Source organism: Hypomesus transpacificus, chromosome 9 (genome assembly GCF_021917145.1).
Source record: "Hypomesus transpacificus isolate Combined female chromosome 9, fHypTra1, whole genome shotgun sequence".
Lineage (NCBI taxonomy): Eukaryota > Metazoa > Chordata > Actinopteri > Osmeriformes > Osmeridae > Hypomesus > Hypomesus transpacificus.
The window spans coordinates 11,814,170-11,828,209 of NC_061068.1; the positions used below are offsets into that span (position 1 = coordinate 11,814,170).

The 14,040-nt window shown below is 45.3% G+C and overlaps 2 protein-coding genes across 8 annotated transcripts; one reads left to right on the forward strand and one right to left on the reverse strand.

Annotated features, from left to right (window-relative positions):
- Positions 1-2,145: 2,145 nt before the first annotated feature.
- LOC124470925 lies at positions 2,146-5,011 on the reverse strand. Of its 2 annotated transcripts, none has more exons than XM_047025151.1 (3): positions 4,930-5,011; positions 3,960-4,109; positions 2,146-3,780 (listed from the first exon to the last, which is right to left on the reverse strand). In XM_047025151.1, the coding sequence occupies exons 1-3, from the start codon at positions 4,982-4,984 to the stop codon at positions 2,624-2,626; spliced, it is 1,362 nt and encodes a 453-aa protein (XP_046881107.1). In that variant the 5' UTR covers positions 4,985-5,011; the 3' UTR covers positions 2,146-2,623. The 2 variants fall into 2 exon arrangements, with proteins under 2 accessions (XP_046881107.1, XP_046881108.1); XM_047025152.1 differs by lacking the exon at positions 4,930-5,011 and adding an exon at positions 4,752-4,850.
- Positions 5,012-5,409: 398 nt separating this feature from the next.
- znf362a (zinc finger protein 362a) lies at positions 5,410-13,756 on the forward strand. Of its 6 annotated transcripts, none has more exons than XM_047025145.1 (9): positions 5,410-5,495; positions 8,309-8,372; positions 8,706-9,033; positions 9,587-9,712; positions 10,026-10,350; positions 10,527-10,751; positions 11,150-11,228; positions 11,415-11,573; positions 11,872-13,756. In XM_047025145.1, exons 2-9 carry the CDS (start codon positions 8,310-8,312, stop codon positions 11,986-11,988), a joined length of 1,422 nt encoding a protein of 473 aa, XP_046881101.1. In that variant the 5' UTR covers positions 5,410-5,495; position 8,309; the 3' UTR covers positions 11,989-13,756. The 6 variants fall into 6 exon arrangements, with proteins under 6 accessions (XP_046881101.1, XP_046881102.1, XP_046881104.1 ...); XM_047025146.1 differs by having other exon boundaries at positions 10,050-10,350; XM_047025148.1 differs by having other exon boundaries at positions 8,706-8,955.
- Positions 13,757-14,040: the final 284 nt, after the last annotated feature.

Genomic DNA, 14,040 nt, shown 5'->3' on the forward strand with positions numbered 1-14,040 from the left:
TATTGACCTTGAACTAAATAAGTGATTGATTACATATTTCACATCTGATATTTGATTTGTTTTCTTCATCAAAGTACAAGCATAGATCAAATAGAAACTTAAACGTCTTCAGGAGACTTGAGATGCAGGGGGTTTGTTCCAGGAAAACTCACGGATGTAGATGCTAGGAGTTTGTTTGTGTTGACATATGCACCACCAAGCATCAAATTAATTCCTTTCAACAGAAGTCTTTTACTGCCTCATGCAAAAAAAAAAAAAATTTGACCTTTGACTTCTGACACTACTGAGTTGCATCAAGAGTTTATTTAGCTTCAATCCCATCCTCAATGGTATGACATAGATTAAAAAATATATACAGTACAATTTCATACATACAGTCAACTTTATTGCAGGGATTGTGTTCTTTATCTTCCATTAGCCATAACAGATGCCGGGCCGATTGATTGAAGTTGCATCATGTGTTCCAGATTGCCCTCAGAGCAGAGGAACTGGAGCAGAGACCAGAGCAGGCCAGTGAATATGTTCATTTGTATGGTGCACGCAGCAAGCAACAGCAACCTCCTTGTTCCTGTCAGTTCCCCAGGCTGACTGAGATCAGCAGCCTCTGCTGGCTATTCTGGGTTTCTGGTTCAAAACTGCTCTTGTTCCTCTCTCTCCTGGAACAGATACTATTTCACCTCAGGTGAAAATGTGCAATAATAAACTCACCAATATAACAAGACACTTTTTCATTCATTACATCATTTCCTGGTTCCTGGGTTCCAGGTAATAGTCGACTAGGGTCCTTCAGGCAAGGGGGCTTTGAGCTTCTCCTCTGGAGCCAAGTGTAGGGTGGGAAAGCGAAACTTCTGATAGACAGTGTCCTCTAAGCTCACATGTGAGCCTCCCACCTGGACCCTGCAGAAGAGGATGAGAGAGCAGCAGTGATTGTACTCAATGTTTTTTTTTACGTGGGCCGCTGTTTCACCTTGGAGGTGGAACCGCTTGACAACGAGACACGTGCAGATGAGGCGCGCAGTAACATCCCACGGACATACGATGCTCACCCACCTCTGCATCGTCAAGGAGGAGGTGTTGGGGGTGCTCCGAGTCATTCTACTCCTTCTCTGAGAGAGAACAGTTGCTAGTTGCTACCGTACCTCAGGCTAACATGATGTCTGTGCCAAATGTTTAAACATTTGAGCTCTCTCATATTAATACAGACGATGATTCTTAGCTCCTTCGGCAGAGACATGATGAGAACGTCATTAAAACTACCCTGTGGCAACTACAAGACATTTCCTTCATCTTGCATCATCCCTTCTGTTCCTTGTGTCCTCCTGGAGCTTGTGCTTGTACACACACACACACACACACACACACACACAGCCACACACATATGGGGTATGGGGTCAGATCAGTGGCAGAGCATATGACTGTGTATGAAGAGGGTGGAGGTTCGAATCCCTGCTTAGTGTAAAAGTGTCTGCTAAAAATAATACACGATCATTGATTCACAAACACTGACTGCAGCATCTTAACATTTCAGACACCCATCAGATCTCCCTCAGTGGTTCCCCTTCTATAAATTACTATATTGATTGATTTTCAACAACCACATCTCACTTGACATACGAACCATATATGATAAACTGTACATGATGAAAAGGCACTATTTTCGAGCTGGCCCCATGGATCCTCTCTTCAGTCCTCTGAGGACGGTAAGCACACAGCCTTCCACACAGTCATGACGGCTGTGCGACTGATTTCCATCTCTTACCGTCAGTCTCCTCTGCACACTTGAGCGTTCTTATGTGGTTGTATATGTCTGTACAGGTCTGAATACTTTGGTGGTGGAGGTGGTGAGCCAGCCTGTCCGCCTGTCTGGGCGCTGTGTGTTGACTCAGCCAAGCTAGCGTTTGCCTTCAGGCCGTCTCAGAGCCTCTGTCGTGAACTGCATTCCCTTTATCTGTCTCCTGTTTCAGATGTATGGAATGTGTAGCCTGTCATTCCTCCACCACAGGAGTGCACAGGAGTCTCGTTACAGGTGGACGTGTGTTGCCCGAGGCTCGTGTTGCGGCACAGTGCCCTCTGGTGTTGACCTGGCATCAAGAACCACATGGGCCAGGAGCAGAATTCCCCTTTCAGTAATTGTGTATACTTAAGTCATAAGAAAATACAGACTTTATTATTAGCTCAAATAAAAACAAATCACAGTGTCAAGAAGTGATGGCAGTATTTTTTCAATGTATTTCAGTACGGTTACAGTGTCCCTCGGTGACGCGTCTCAACCTGCATTCTCAGCACATTTCAGCAGCTTTGGAAAGATTACTGTGCACACCAGAACAAGCCTGAGGAGTGAGTCCTTTGCTGTCTATTTAACTACTATTGACAGGTAGACCAGCTGTCTGTGTACATGCAATATTAATCTGATGATCCATCGCTCAGGGCTTAACGCTACCCTCCTTCCCTCCCTTCCTCCATCCACCTCTCCTTACACAGTCAAGTCCCAACGCCCAGTTTAGGAGCAGGAGCCCAGAAAACAACAACCTTTTATTGCAACATGGCCTCAAAGAGTTCAGAATGTCTGCCGTTAACCACGGCCCTTCCCCTGGCCGTGGTTTCACCCTGACCAGGGTCAGGGCTACGAGGAGTGAGACACCTCGGTCAGTGGGGTGTCCGTGCCGCGCAGTGCGCTCAGTAGAGGGCGTATACTCCACTCCAGCATGACCTCCACGCTGTAGACCAGCAGGATGTTAACGCTGAGGCTGAGCGGCAGCACGCACAGAGAGAACACACACACCAGCCCTGTCATTAACCTAGCCCTGGGGGAGGGAAAGAACCCACCCTGCCCCCCATGCCGGCTAGCTGCTACGTGTAATGAGGAACCGTCTGTGTCCAGGTGTGTGCGTTCCTCCACAACGGGTGGGGGAGGCATGCCTGCGTTGCCAGCTTCCTGTCCCCCGTCTGAAGGCAAACACTCCAGGCGAAGGGAGATGGCAGAGTTTCCATGGTGACACTGAAACAGCTGCGCCGGGTTCCTGGCATAGAGGCTGGGAGTGCAGCACCTGCTCTGTGTTTTTCCTGAGTCAACAAAAAACTTGGCGGCTGACGGGAGTGTCAACAGCCCTGGGTCCACAGCCTTGGACGATGGAGGTTGGACTGGTGTTTGGTCAAACGTCTGCATGTCAGCGCTGCAGCTCTCCTGTGGCGGGACTGTAGGCTGGTCGACCAGGGTAGTTTGCTTGACTCTCAGCATCAGGCCTTGGACCACCATGAAGACGATGAGGAGACCCAGGACCACCAGACCCCAGCAGGGCTCCCTAGGCCCAGACAGGGAGGTGAACAGGCTGGGGAGGCATAGGGGGAGGGAGCCGGTAGTTTGGATGCAGACCTCAGCCAACAGCTCCTCTGACGTCTTGCTCCACAGGGACCCATGGAGGCCAGACAGAACCCACACCAGCAGACAGCAGAGAAAGTCAGGGAGGTATGTCAGGCATTGGTCCTGGTCCTGGTCTTTCACCACCTCCACTGCCACACAACCCAGACACGTAGCATCCTTCTGTCCTGAGATTTCACCCCCCTCTTCCTCCCCTTCCTCCCCCTCCAGCCCCAAACCACTAAACCGTTTGGGAAAGTACAACCTCATCACCATCTCCACAGCAACCAGAGTCATGGTGAACCCCAGCACCGCTCCGTAGGTGTGGCTGAGGAAGAGCAGAAAGCGCAGGGCGATGACATCAGCAGACACGACCAGTGGAGGAAGCCAGGGCTCGGAAATCCAGAGGACGACCAGGAAGACTAGGAGAGAAGGAAACAAACAATCAAGTAAACCATAACAAGGAAGAAGAGATGAGGTGAGTGAGTGGGTGGGATGAGTGAGTGACTTGGTGAGTGAATGAGTGAATCATGGCGGTTGGCACTACTGACGTAAAGAACAGAAAACACCAAGAGTGATGTGAAACGTTTCGGGGACCTACTGGTGACAGCAATGTCGGTGAAGATGAGCAGACAACAACAGCAGAAGCTCATAGGACTGCGACAGGCTGAGACCGCGGGGAGGCAGAGTAGACTGCAGACCAGTTTACACACACACAGAAGAGTGGCTCCCTCCAGTACGCCGTCCATGGCTGGGACAGAACACAGCAGACACAAGGAGGAAACAACAGCATTTTACAAAACTCTTTGTCATTCCACTTCTCTTTTCTCTCCTTTGCGTCGACCGCCTCAGGGAGAATCAGAAATTGAACATTCCAACAGCTCGACCTGCTAAACAAGATCAACTAAGCGCATGCATCTTCATGTATCTTTATGTATCATTTGAAAATGTATTGGATCAAAATGTTGTCATCACAACAGTGTCAAGCATGGTCTATCTTGCTGGTCATGTTTGGTCACTGGAATTTCAATAAACACAGACTTGGGGTTAAAGTCTGTAGACTTGGACGCTGAAAATTAGTCAGATTCAAAAGACCTAGTCGTATCATGTCATATTTGTATAATTGTATAACAGCAGCCATGGAATGAATCAGTAGCAGAGTTCAAGCTTACACTGAACACACCTTCCTAAACCAAGTTGTGTAGCAAACCTACAGTTCAGCCTCAACGACATTATGCAAAGCCCAACTCATAACACTCTGGCTGTGACAATACCCCAGACAGCCTAATTGCACAGCCGAGAACAGAGACAGCTAAAGACATGACCAGGGAAACGTAAAGAAGTTTAAAATGGAGGAAATTGCAGATTGAGGAGTTGGTGGTCAATATCTTACCTGTGCAAGCAGGAGCTTCTAGGACTATGTGAGCTTAACTGGTTTCTTGCCTCTCTCTCTCTCTCTCTTTATCTCTCTCTCTCTCTCTCTCTCTTTATCTCTCTCTCTCTGTCTCTCTCTCCCCACCTCCGTTACCCCTCCCCCTGGACCTGTTTGGTCTCTTCCACTAGATTCTCACCTGTGACGGGGAGGGACTGAGCACGTGCGTTTAGAGGGTGTGTCATTGTTTGCATAGATCACAGAAAAGAAAAACCAGTTGAACAGCTTCCAAGCAGGGTATCATGGGAGGGGGGGCTGCCATCTCCTGCTGAGCTGTGTACAAGACAGATTAGTTGAGCAGGCCTCTGATAAGTTTGATGAGGGAGCTATGGTAGCTTCATGAATAGCCTACACCTAAATGTCATATCTTTTGGAATTAATATTTGTACAAGTCTTTAAAGTTCATTTGCATGGTGTTTTCGTCATCCTGTCGTTTTTTATTTATAGAGATGCAAGTTAAAACAAATATATGGCAACAAACTAATTTAATATATACACTGTAACTTGATATTTGTTTTTATTTTAATATTTTCCTAAATCTGCATGTCTCAGTGAAAAGTCAATGATGTAGAAATTGCTGTTTCCCTGCAACACCCAGAAGTGAACAGTAGGCGACCCGGAAGACCTGAACTCCGTCTGAAAGCGAGAAGAAAGAACATTCTAACCATTTATAAAATACATCCAAATATTCCAGCGAGGTGACAGGTATGTTGGCTTTGTAATTATAGCCTAACGCTATGAGCTATATGAGAAAATGTTCTGCTGTCCTAATGCTTTTTTCGGAAATAGGTATTCCTACCATTCGAGACGCGAAAAAGTTCAAATAAAAGAAATGTGCTACAATTGCTAATCCAGCATTGCAAAGGTTGCGTTAACATCATTCCATTGCACGTAGCACGAAATGCCAAGGAATACAATTGTTGACTAGGATAGTGAATGCACACAGCTGCTTGGACGCGATGCATTTTCAAAGCATGATGATTGTTGTAGGAAGTGTCTAGTTTTTTTTTTCTTCTCCCCGAGCCGGGCTATTCAAACCTGCAAATCAAAGTAAACAATCATTCGTACACTTAGCGCAAACAAACGGATCACACATTTGCAGGCCACGCACTTGGTTTAATTCAGTAGGCGAATTATGAGTGTAATGTGGGATTCGCAGAATATGGCGTCCTGTCCTTATAAAAATAAGACAGGCTGCCATTTTTGTTTTTCTTTTGTCTGAAATTTTTTAATAAAACTGTCTGAGAATGTGGGAGAGGCTACAGGAGTGAGGCTTCGAGGGGGATGGCGCAGTTTCTGAAACCCATTCCCCATAATAATTTTGTTGTTAACGTTTTGCAACTGTAATGTTATTTTTAATAAATGTAGCTAGGGAAAGTTATCCAGCCCAACTTTTGTAGTGTTAGTTTCTTTCTCTTGGTTGTCTATTCTGTCAAAACGATATATTTAGTCATTGATTAGCAAATTACAAATTAGTAAATTACTAGAAACATTTCAACAAAAGTTTGGCTATAGAATATTCATGTCCACCATCTTTTTAGCAGTGTACATTTGACTTAACATTTAACCAACATATCAAAATTGTAATAAATATATATTTTTTACATTACACCCCATGGTGATGCAAAGAAAATTAGACGGATCACTTTTGATTGGAGATAGTATAATCTCATATAGGAATATTAATATTACAGTGAAAGGCTTTCATCAAAGAGCAACAAGCCATCACTGTAAAGTTTTCATTGAATTCCTTTTAGACCAGTTGAAAGATGTAGGATTTTACCTGTACAGATATTGTTTCGCCTGACATCTAATTTGATAGAAATACCATATTGTATCATGAGAATGGAGCCTTTATGTTATTTTAAGTGGTCCAGTAGGTCACAGTGAAAGTCACTAACATTTGTCTTATGTCCTAACCTAAATGTTGTGCGTTACAGCAGCATGAGCAGTAGATGATACTTGTTCTAAAACAGCATCAAATCTGCTTTTACCTCGATCTTAAGACTTGCTGTATTGATGCATTACTTTGATGCGTTAAAAAAGGTTTGGCTGTTGACAGATTGAAACATCAGATCTCACAAAGATGTCATTTTGTGGTGAGATAGGCTGTCTGGCCACTTTGTTGGATCCCAGGAGAGAGCCTACAGGAAGTGAAATGGACACCCATTGGCATCATTAGGGAATATTTTGGGGGGTTTAGGTTCATACGGCTGGACCTATCCTTTTTGTTTCTTTTGGCTCCGGACTATGGACTGTGCTATGCTGCTGCTAAGTCAAACAGACTTCAGGACAGAGAGTTGTGCCAAAGCACGCAACACAAAATGTCGTATAAAGGAATTTATAAGCTCTGAAGAGAGAAGCTATGGAAAGAAAGACCTCAATGTTAAAAGAACAAGCACACACGAGTCTCCAACAGTCACTTGTTTTGGCTTGATGGTGTTCCTGATGGATTGCCATGATCCTTTGGTGGCATTATTCGACATCCCTGTGTCGATACGAAGGTGCAAATAGGCATTGCACCTTCAGATAAAGGGTAGGTCGAGAATCTGGAGTGTATCTGTCAGAAGACAACCTTTGTCCTCCGCCTGTACTGTGTGGAAGAAGGAAAGAAGGAATTGGAGGATTAGAAGGAGGATAAGGAAGGGGAGGAGGAGGAAAAAGGAATGGGGAAGGCGATGAGAAGAGGAGGAGGAGAGGGAGGGTGGGAGGGATCATGGAAAGCAGGGGTTTGCCTGATATGCTAGCCACCAACTGGCAGAATTCTTTAACCATTTCTGTTATATCTGATATCAGAGTTTTTTTTTTTTTTAACAAGATGTGGCTTCCATGTGAAAGTGATGGTGCTGGCTATGTGTGTAGATCCTGTGTAGAAGCCGATAGGGAGGCAGGATGGACGCTGCCTCGTGAGTATCTCCATCCCAGAGAGAAGCACAGGATCACACTTTTGGTTTTCTTTGAAGAATTTCCTGCTGACTTGATTCCATAGCTCCTTTTCAAAAAGGACATCTTTTGTAGCTGGCTTTGGGTGGCTGTTGCTGCTGCTGTGACTCAGACAAACATGGGGATGGAGAAGTGCCACTGTCAAACGGTGTCAAACTCCTATCAGAGCTAAAGGAAGAATCCAACGCAGAAAAGTGAAAAGTATCTACAGACCATTACACTGAAATTCTCTACATTCTCTTACTTTCTTTTGAGTAGTTCCCAATTGTTTCAGATGGCCTACTTACTTAAGATATTGGGCATGCTGCAACACTTGAGGTTGATAAATGTGTGTGTACTTGTGATAGTTACTTGTTATCATTTCTTCACTCAAAGCCCTCACTGTTTTTGTGAACTTAATTAATTTGTAAAATTACCAAAATTCCAGCTAAATTCTAGCTATGTGAAACCCCTTTTTTAGCCTAGTAGTTAATAAGCAACTCGGTTGTTTTGTTAGTTCAAAGCTCTGCCGTGAACGGTATGCAGCGTTAACCCCATTGAAAATGTTGCTTCATGTTGTTGTTTTTCCACTTCAGGATGGCAGAGCCTCGTTTTAACAACCCCTACTTCTGGCCTCCGCCTCCAAGCATGCCTGGTCAGGTGAGAACATCTCCTTGGCTCTCTCGCTTTCACAATAATGTTGAGGAAATGTTTCCTGTTGGATGATTGAAACAGGATTTACTTTACGCCCATTTGTTGTGCAATGCATGCAACGCCGGATTATTTCTATAGAACATACTTTACAAAGGTTCCTAAGAACATTATGGTTCACGTGGGCTCCACTCCTGGTGCGGGGCACTTGCCCTCTCAGGCTTCGAGAGGGAACCAAATCACAGATTAACAGCACCACCCTGACCGTAACCCCCAAATCCTCCCTGATATTAACTGGTGAATATTCTCTTGCTGCGGTATGTTGCTTATCCTGGCTGTCAGCTGGATAACCTAGTCTTGATCAATAAAATCAAGGAACAGCTGATGGCAGAGAAGATACGTCCTCCACACCTGCCCTCCACCACAGTCCCTTCCCAGCAGCCCTTGCTGGTCCCGGCCACCCAGACAGAAGGCGGGCAGCACGGTATGCCCGGTCCCAAGGTCCAGCAGATGGGCGGGGGACTCCACAGTCACAGCCCGTCTCAGCCAGACATCGCCCTTCACGCACGGCCAGCCTCCAGCACAGTGGCAGGTAGCTACCCTGGTCCCTCCCTGTTCGTTCAGTCGTCAGGTAGCTACCCTGGTCCCTCACTGGTCTCTTACCCATCAGGTAGCTATGCTCTCACTGCGTCTACACTTGGCCTAACCCCCACCCCCTCCCCCCCCCCCCCCGCCCCCTCCCTCCATGCACCCTCCACCCACCTGCCGCCAGTGTCGACACCCCTCGGGTCTGAGTCCTCCAAGCTGTCCCCTCCCTTGCGGCCCTACCTGGCAGTTCAGACAGGACACCAGGGCTCATGGGAGAGGGTAGCTTAGTGGAATGGGGCAGACCCTTAGTTAGTGATGTGCATGAAACTCACCCTCCCTGCATCACTGGAGAGGGATCACTGTGTATTGTAGTAAAGATCCCCCATACTATGACTGTCCTGTCTTAGGGGGGGGAAAAAACTATGAATTGGCTTGTGATATATTGGCAAGCTTCTCCACTTACTATGGCGATTTATTTCATACATGGAAATGATGTTCTCTGTGGTTGTTTGATATTATCATTGTCCAATTATCAGTCCACAGCCCCTCTCCAGTTAAACCTGTGGTGAAAAGTAAACAAATGTAAATATTTTCTTTTTGGGTGAAACTGTGAATTTTCTGCACATCTCTAACAGGGCGTATCCTTGGTGATGTAAACTTGAATCTGGATGATAAGACAGCTATAAAGGCTAGAGGACTGTGGGAGGACTGGCATTTGCGTCAAATCATAGACCAGCCCTCTCGAACAAACCACCTCTCAGGTAAACACACAATTTAATGACACCACTCAGTGGTCACCTCGGGAAAGAGCTCTCCTACGAAATCTTCCTGGAAGAATTCTCCCACACTGGCCCCCACAGCATGGATGAATACCCTGTACTTTAGAGCATCTATCTAAACCATGTCGCTTGTTTCAGGTTATCTTATATAGCCAGTCAGATCGTTTTGCCATGACGGTCTTGAGACTATACACATACAGTAGTGTTTGTGACAATACTACTTTAGACTCAGTAGCCAAACGACCATATATTTGAGGAAGTACTTACCACACCTCTCCTGGTCTGATCTAATCAGGTTTGACCCTCTCCTCTCGGACAGCCAATCACAACACATCAGAAGCAATCACACAGACCACACCCACCTCCAGCAGCCATAGCAGGCTAGGGGTTGCCCCCAGCCTCATCGCGGGATTGGCCGGCGGGCACGGGATGGAGCCCATCAAAAGCAACGGAGGCCTGGCTGGACTTTTAGGACCCCAACCCAAAGTGGAGCGAGGGCGTAAGAAGATCAAGGCTGAGAACGGGGCTGGTCCTCTCCTGGTGGTGCCCTACCCCCTCCTGGCCCCTGGGAACGACCAGCCCTGCCTCACCATCACTGCCAAAGAGGGCAAAACGTACAGGCAAGAGCTTCATGCTTTCATCTGACATGGTTCCTCCTCCCTCTCCTTAGGGAACGGCACATTTCCGTTTCAGTCCAGTTTATTAACCATGTGTTGTTTATTTGCCGTTGTGTATTTGTCAGTGGGGACAAGTATGATGACAGCTACATGTATTGTGTGTCTGTGTGTTCATGCAGGTGTAAAGTGTGCCCGCTGACCTTCTTCTCCAAGTCCGACATGCAGATCCACTCCAAGTCGCACACGGAGGCCAAGGCCCACAAGTGTCCCCACTGCTCCAAGTCCTTTGCCAACGCCTCCTACCTGGCCCAGCACCTGCGCATCCACCTGGGAGTCAAGCCCTACCACTGCTCCTACTGTGAGAAGTGCTTCCGCCAGCTGTCCCACCTCCAGCAGCACACCAGGTCAGACCCTCCCTCCCTCTCTCCCCGTGCTGCCCAAACACTGCTCTGTCCAACGCTCTCTGACTCACCTTCCTACACACACGTGAGAAGGCTGTGTGGGCTGGTTGTCTCCCTATGTTTGTGTATTCTTTTTGCAGATGATTTTAATCCAAAACAATGTACAGAAAATGTATATAGTAAGTGCAGCAGATAATCAAGGCTGGTTCTAACGGCATTACACGCTAAATGGAGCATGTTTTAATGGTTGGTGACAACGATATGTTCTCATTTGACCAGGAAGTATGTAGAAATGTATTTATACACATCTCTGTTTTGGCTAGCTAGCGTCGATCGTGTTACTGAATAGGCCTATTGGATGATGCTCTGGCTCAAGCTTATTTTCATTGGGCCTCCCACAGAATTCACACAGGTGACCGGCCTTATAAATGTGCCCATCCAGGATGTGAAAAGGCTTTTACTCAACTCTCCAACCTGCAGGTGAGACCTACAGACAGATCTTTCTCGTGTTTTTCTACAGTCCGACCAAATTCACTTGCTATTTAGTCAGTGTGGAATATAGACTGAAATTCAGAACTAAAACAATTAAACGGAAAATATTTCGATAAACGGTGTTTGTTAAATAACTGCTTTACTGTTCGATTGATTCTTCTCTGTCATCTTCAGTCCCACCAGAGACAGCATAACAAAGACAAGCCCTTCAAGTGTTCCAACTGCTACCGTGCCTACTCGGACTCGGCCTCGCTGCAGATCCACCTGTCAGCCCACGCCATCAAGAACGCCAAAGCCTACTGCTGCAGCATGTGTGGCAGGGCCTACACCTCAGTGAGTAGCATCCAGCCAGGCGGCCCAACCCATGACACAGCGCTATCTCAGTACGACCATGAATGGCAGTTCATGTGTGCCAGTCATCATTTCAAATCTATGGCTGACACATACATTGACATGTATTTTAGTAGATCGTTTTTAGCCAAAGTTACATATAAATAGTGCACAAACTGCAGTATAGTAGGTGCTGCTGACCACACGCTCTCAGTCCCGCTGTCGACGGCTGTCAGTCCTGATGTGTGTAGTATGAACTTTGTGACAGGCCTTGATGTGAACTGTTGTGTGTCGCCTCCAGGAGACGTACCTCATGAAGCACATGTCTAAACACACGGTAGTGGAACACCTGGTGTCCCACCACTCTCCTCAGAGGACAGAGTCTCCCAGCATCCCTATACGGATCTCCCTCATCTGACAACTTCCTGTCGGACTGGACGGCCCGCCTCCACCCCGTCACCCAGCAACCCCTCCCACTGGTCCATCAAGCCAGATTCCTCTGTGATGTCAGCCGACTTTCACCCCAGTGCGACCAATCCCAGATGACGGTTGTTGTCGTTTTGTTTTCCCCTTGACAGGGTCTAAAATGTGCGCAAATATTTGTACCTCATTATAAGGTAGCCTCTTCTTTTTATATATTGTTCTCTCCTTCTTTATCATTGTAGATGTTGAATGGTATTAATGGGGAATGTTTGGGGCATCCAAAGATGAATTAACAGCACTTTCAGGCCTTGAGTACTGGCCCAAAAAAGATTTTAGTCTAATAAGACAAAAAAAAGTATTGTTCCTGGCAGCTAAAATGTCAACCCTTCTTGTTATAGAGTACTACTCTCACTTGCTCTTCATATTGTCTATTCTGTTTTCCTCTATCCTCTGTGGAAACTTGCATTGGAATGTATATCTTCCTTTAGGCAGGCCAACTGACCAATGACCATAACAATGTGAGTTGGATTTATCGTTTATGTGCCCCAGTCAATGTTTGCGTTAGTTTGAAGATGTTTTCACTTAAGCTTTCCTACACTTTAGTCTGCAATGCACACACATTTCTCTCAACTGTAGGGTAAATGTTTTATTGCTTTTAAATTTGTATTATACACTCAAAAAAAACGAATATTTGCTGAAGGCAATCCTCAACCAAAATGTAATTGGAATTTTAAAATATTTGGACTTAAAATATGCACTGCCATGTAGCGAGATTTTGAATGAGTATTTCTTAATGCTATACAATATGTGCACACTGTTCAAACTCAAACCAGTTGTTCTATTGGACATGTGTTCTGTTGTATGTGTGTGTGAACCCTCTGTCCTGTAAGCTAGGCTTGTGAGTATGTTTTGGTCAGGTGTGCATGTTGGTCTTCTTACCACGGTAAAGTACTTTTTTCCATATTGGAGGACATCTCCCAGAAAAGTCAAGGATACTTCTCATGTCTGCAAGAATGTAACCCTCAATAGACCCGTCCTTGAATAGTATACTTTACAGTTGAAACCAGGGCATCATGGGAAAGATGTTCATAGTTCTTAGTTGGATCTCTGGAGTCTATAGGCTGTTGCACATGTCCATTCCTCTTTTTCCTCTAGTGTTTGAGGAGAAGATCTAACCTCATATTTCTCAAGCTTCTACTGCAGTTGACTGGAGAGGTGAGGAGATGGGACGCTAGACTTCTGAGATTCAACCTCAGTGTTTCTAAACCGTCCCACCAAGAGGGCTGAGTGGATGGCAGTAGCCAGCCTCAGAAGGGTGCTCGTCGGTTTAGATCTGTTCAACTGTGCCAAGCGTTTGTCATCTCCAAGACTGATGCTGGGGTATACACTTGACATGTATTCTTGATGGGTGTTCGTTAAGTGTATAGATATATTTATGTACAAAAGCCCTATTTCTTGTCTTCTCATGTATAAATATTAATTTGCTATTTTTTATACAGTTAAGCCTTAACTTTATAACTATGTTAATCATCACATCTTGTTTGTTTTCCTGTTTTTCACTACTCAGTACTTTTATGCATTTTTTCTCATAGCATGAAATATACTGTAAATAAACTATATTAACTGTTAACCTTTTTATAGTAAATGATGTGTAGCTAATGCATTGTGGTCCCCAATAGGTTGCCTTGGCTACACTTCAGTCTATAGACTCTAAGAGAGAATTGACTTTGTACCAATGAGAAAACAAATTAAAGACTGGAAATCCACTAACTAGTCTTGTTTTTGCCTGTGAGATGATCAACATGGTTTGTGTATGAACATAGAATGTATTCTAGAAAAGTACTTATCGTCACTGTATTTCGTGAACGAGTTATAAGAAATCCTTTAAGAAACTTTCACTTGTTTTGTAAGTATGATTAGAAAGCAGAGTATTCTGTTTTATAACATGGCATTAGCAGTAACACAATATATGTTGTCCTTTGGCATTTAGTAGTGTCACAAGGGCAATTGAACTATCTTGTAGAGAGTAAATTTGCAGGAACCCCTG

Excerpts from the sequence above, each read along its gene's own strand:
- LOC124470925 (XM_047025151.1), bottom strand. The coding sequence starts at position 4,984 with ATGCAAACAATGACACACCCTCTAAACGCACGTGCTCAGTCCCTCCCC. Across the intron at positions 4,110-4,929 it reads TCAGTCCCTCCCCGTCACAG|CCATGGACGGCGTACTGGAG; the intron begins GTGAGAATCTAG and ends GTTCTGTCCCAG. Across the intron at positions 3,781-3,959 it reads CACCGACATTGCTGTCACCA|TCTTCCTGGTCGTCCTCTGG; the intron begins GTAGGTCCCCGA and ends CTTCTCTCCTAG.
- znf362a (XM_047025145.1), top strand. The coding sequence starts at position 8,310 with ATGGCAGAGCCTCGTTTTAACAACCCCTACTTCTGGCCTCCGCCTCCA. Across the intron at positions 9,034-9,586 it reads ACTGGTCTCTTACCCATCAG|GGCGTATCCTTGGTGATGTA; the intron begins GTAGCTATGCTC and ends CATCTCTAACAG. Across the intron at positions 10,752-11,149 it reads CACCTCCAGCAGCACACCAG|AATTCACACAGGTGACCGGC; the intron begins GTCAGACCCTCC and ends GGCCTCCCACAG.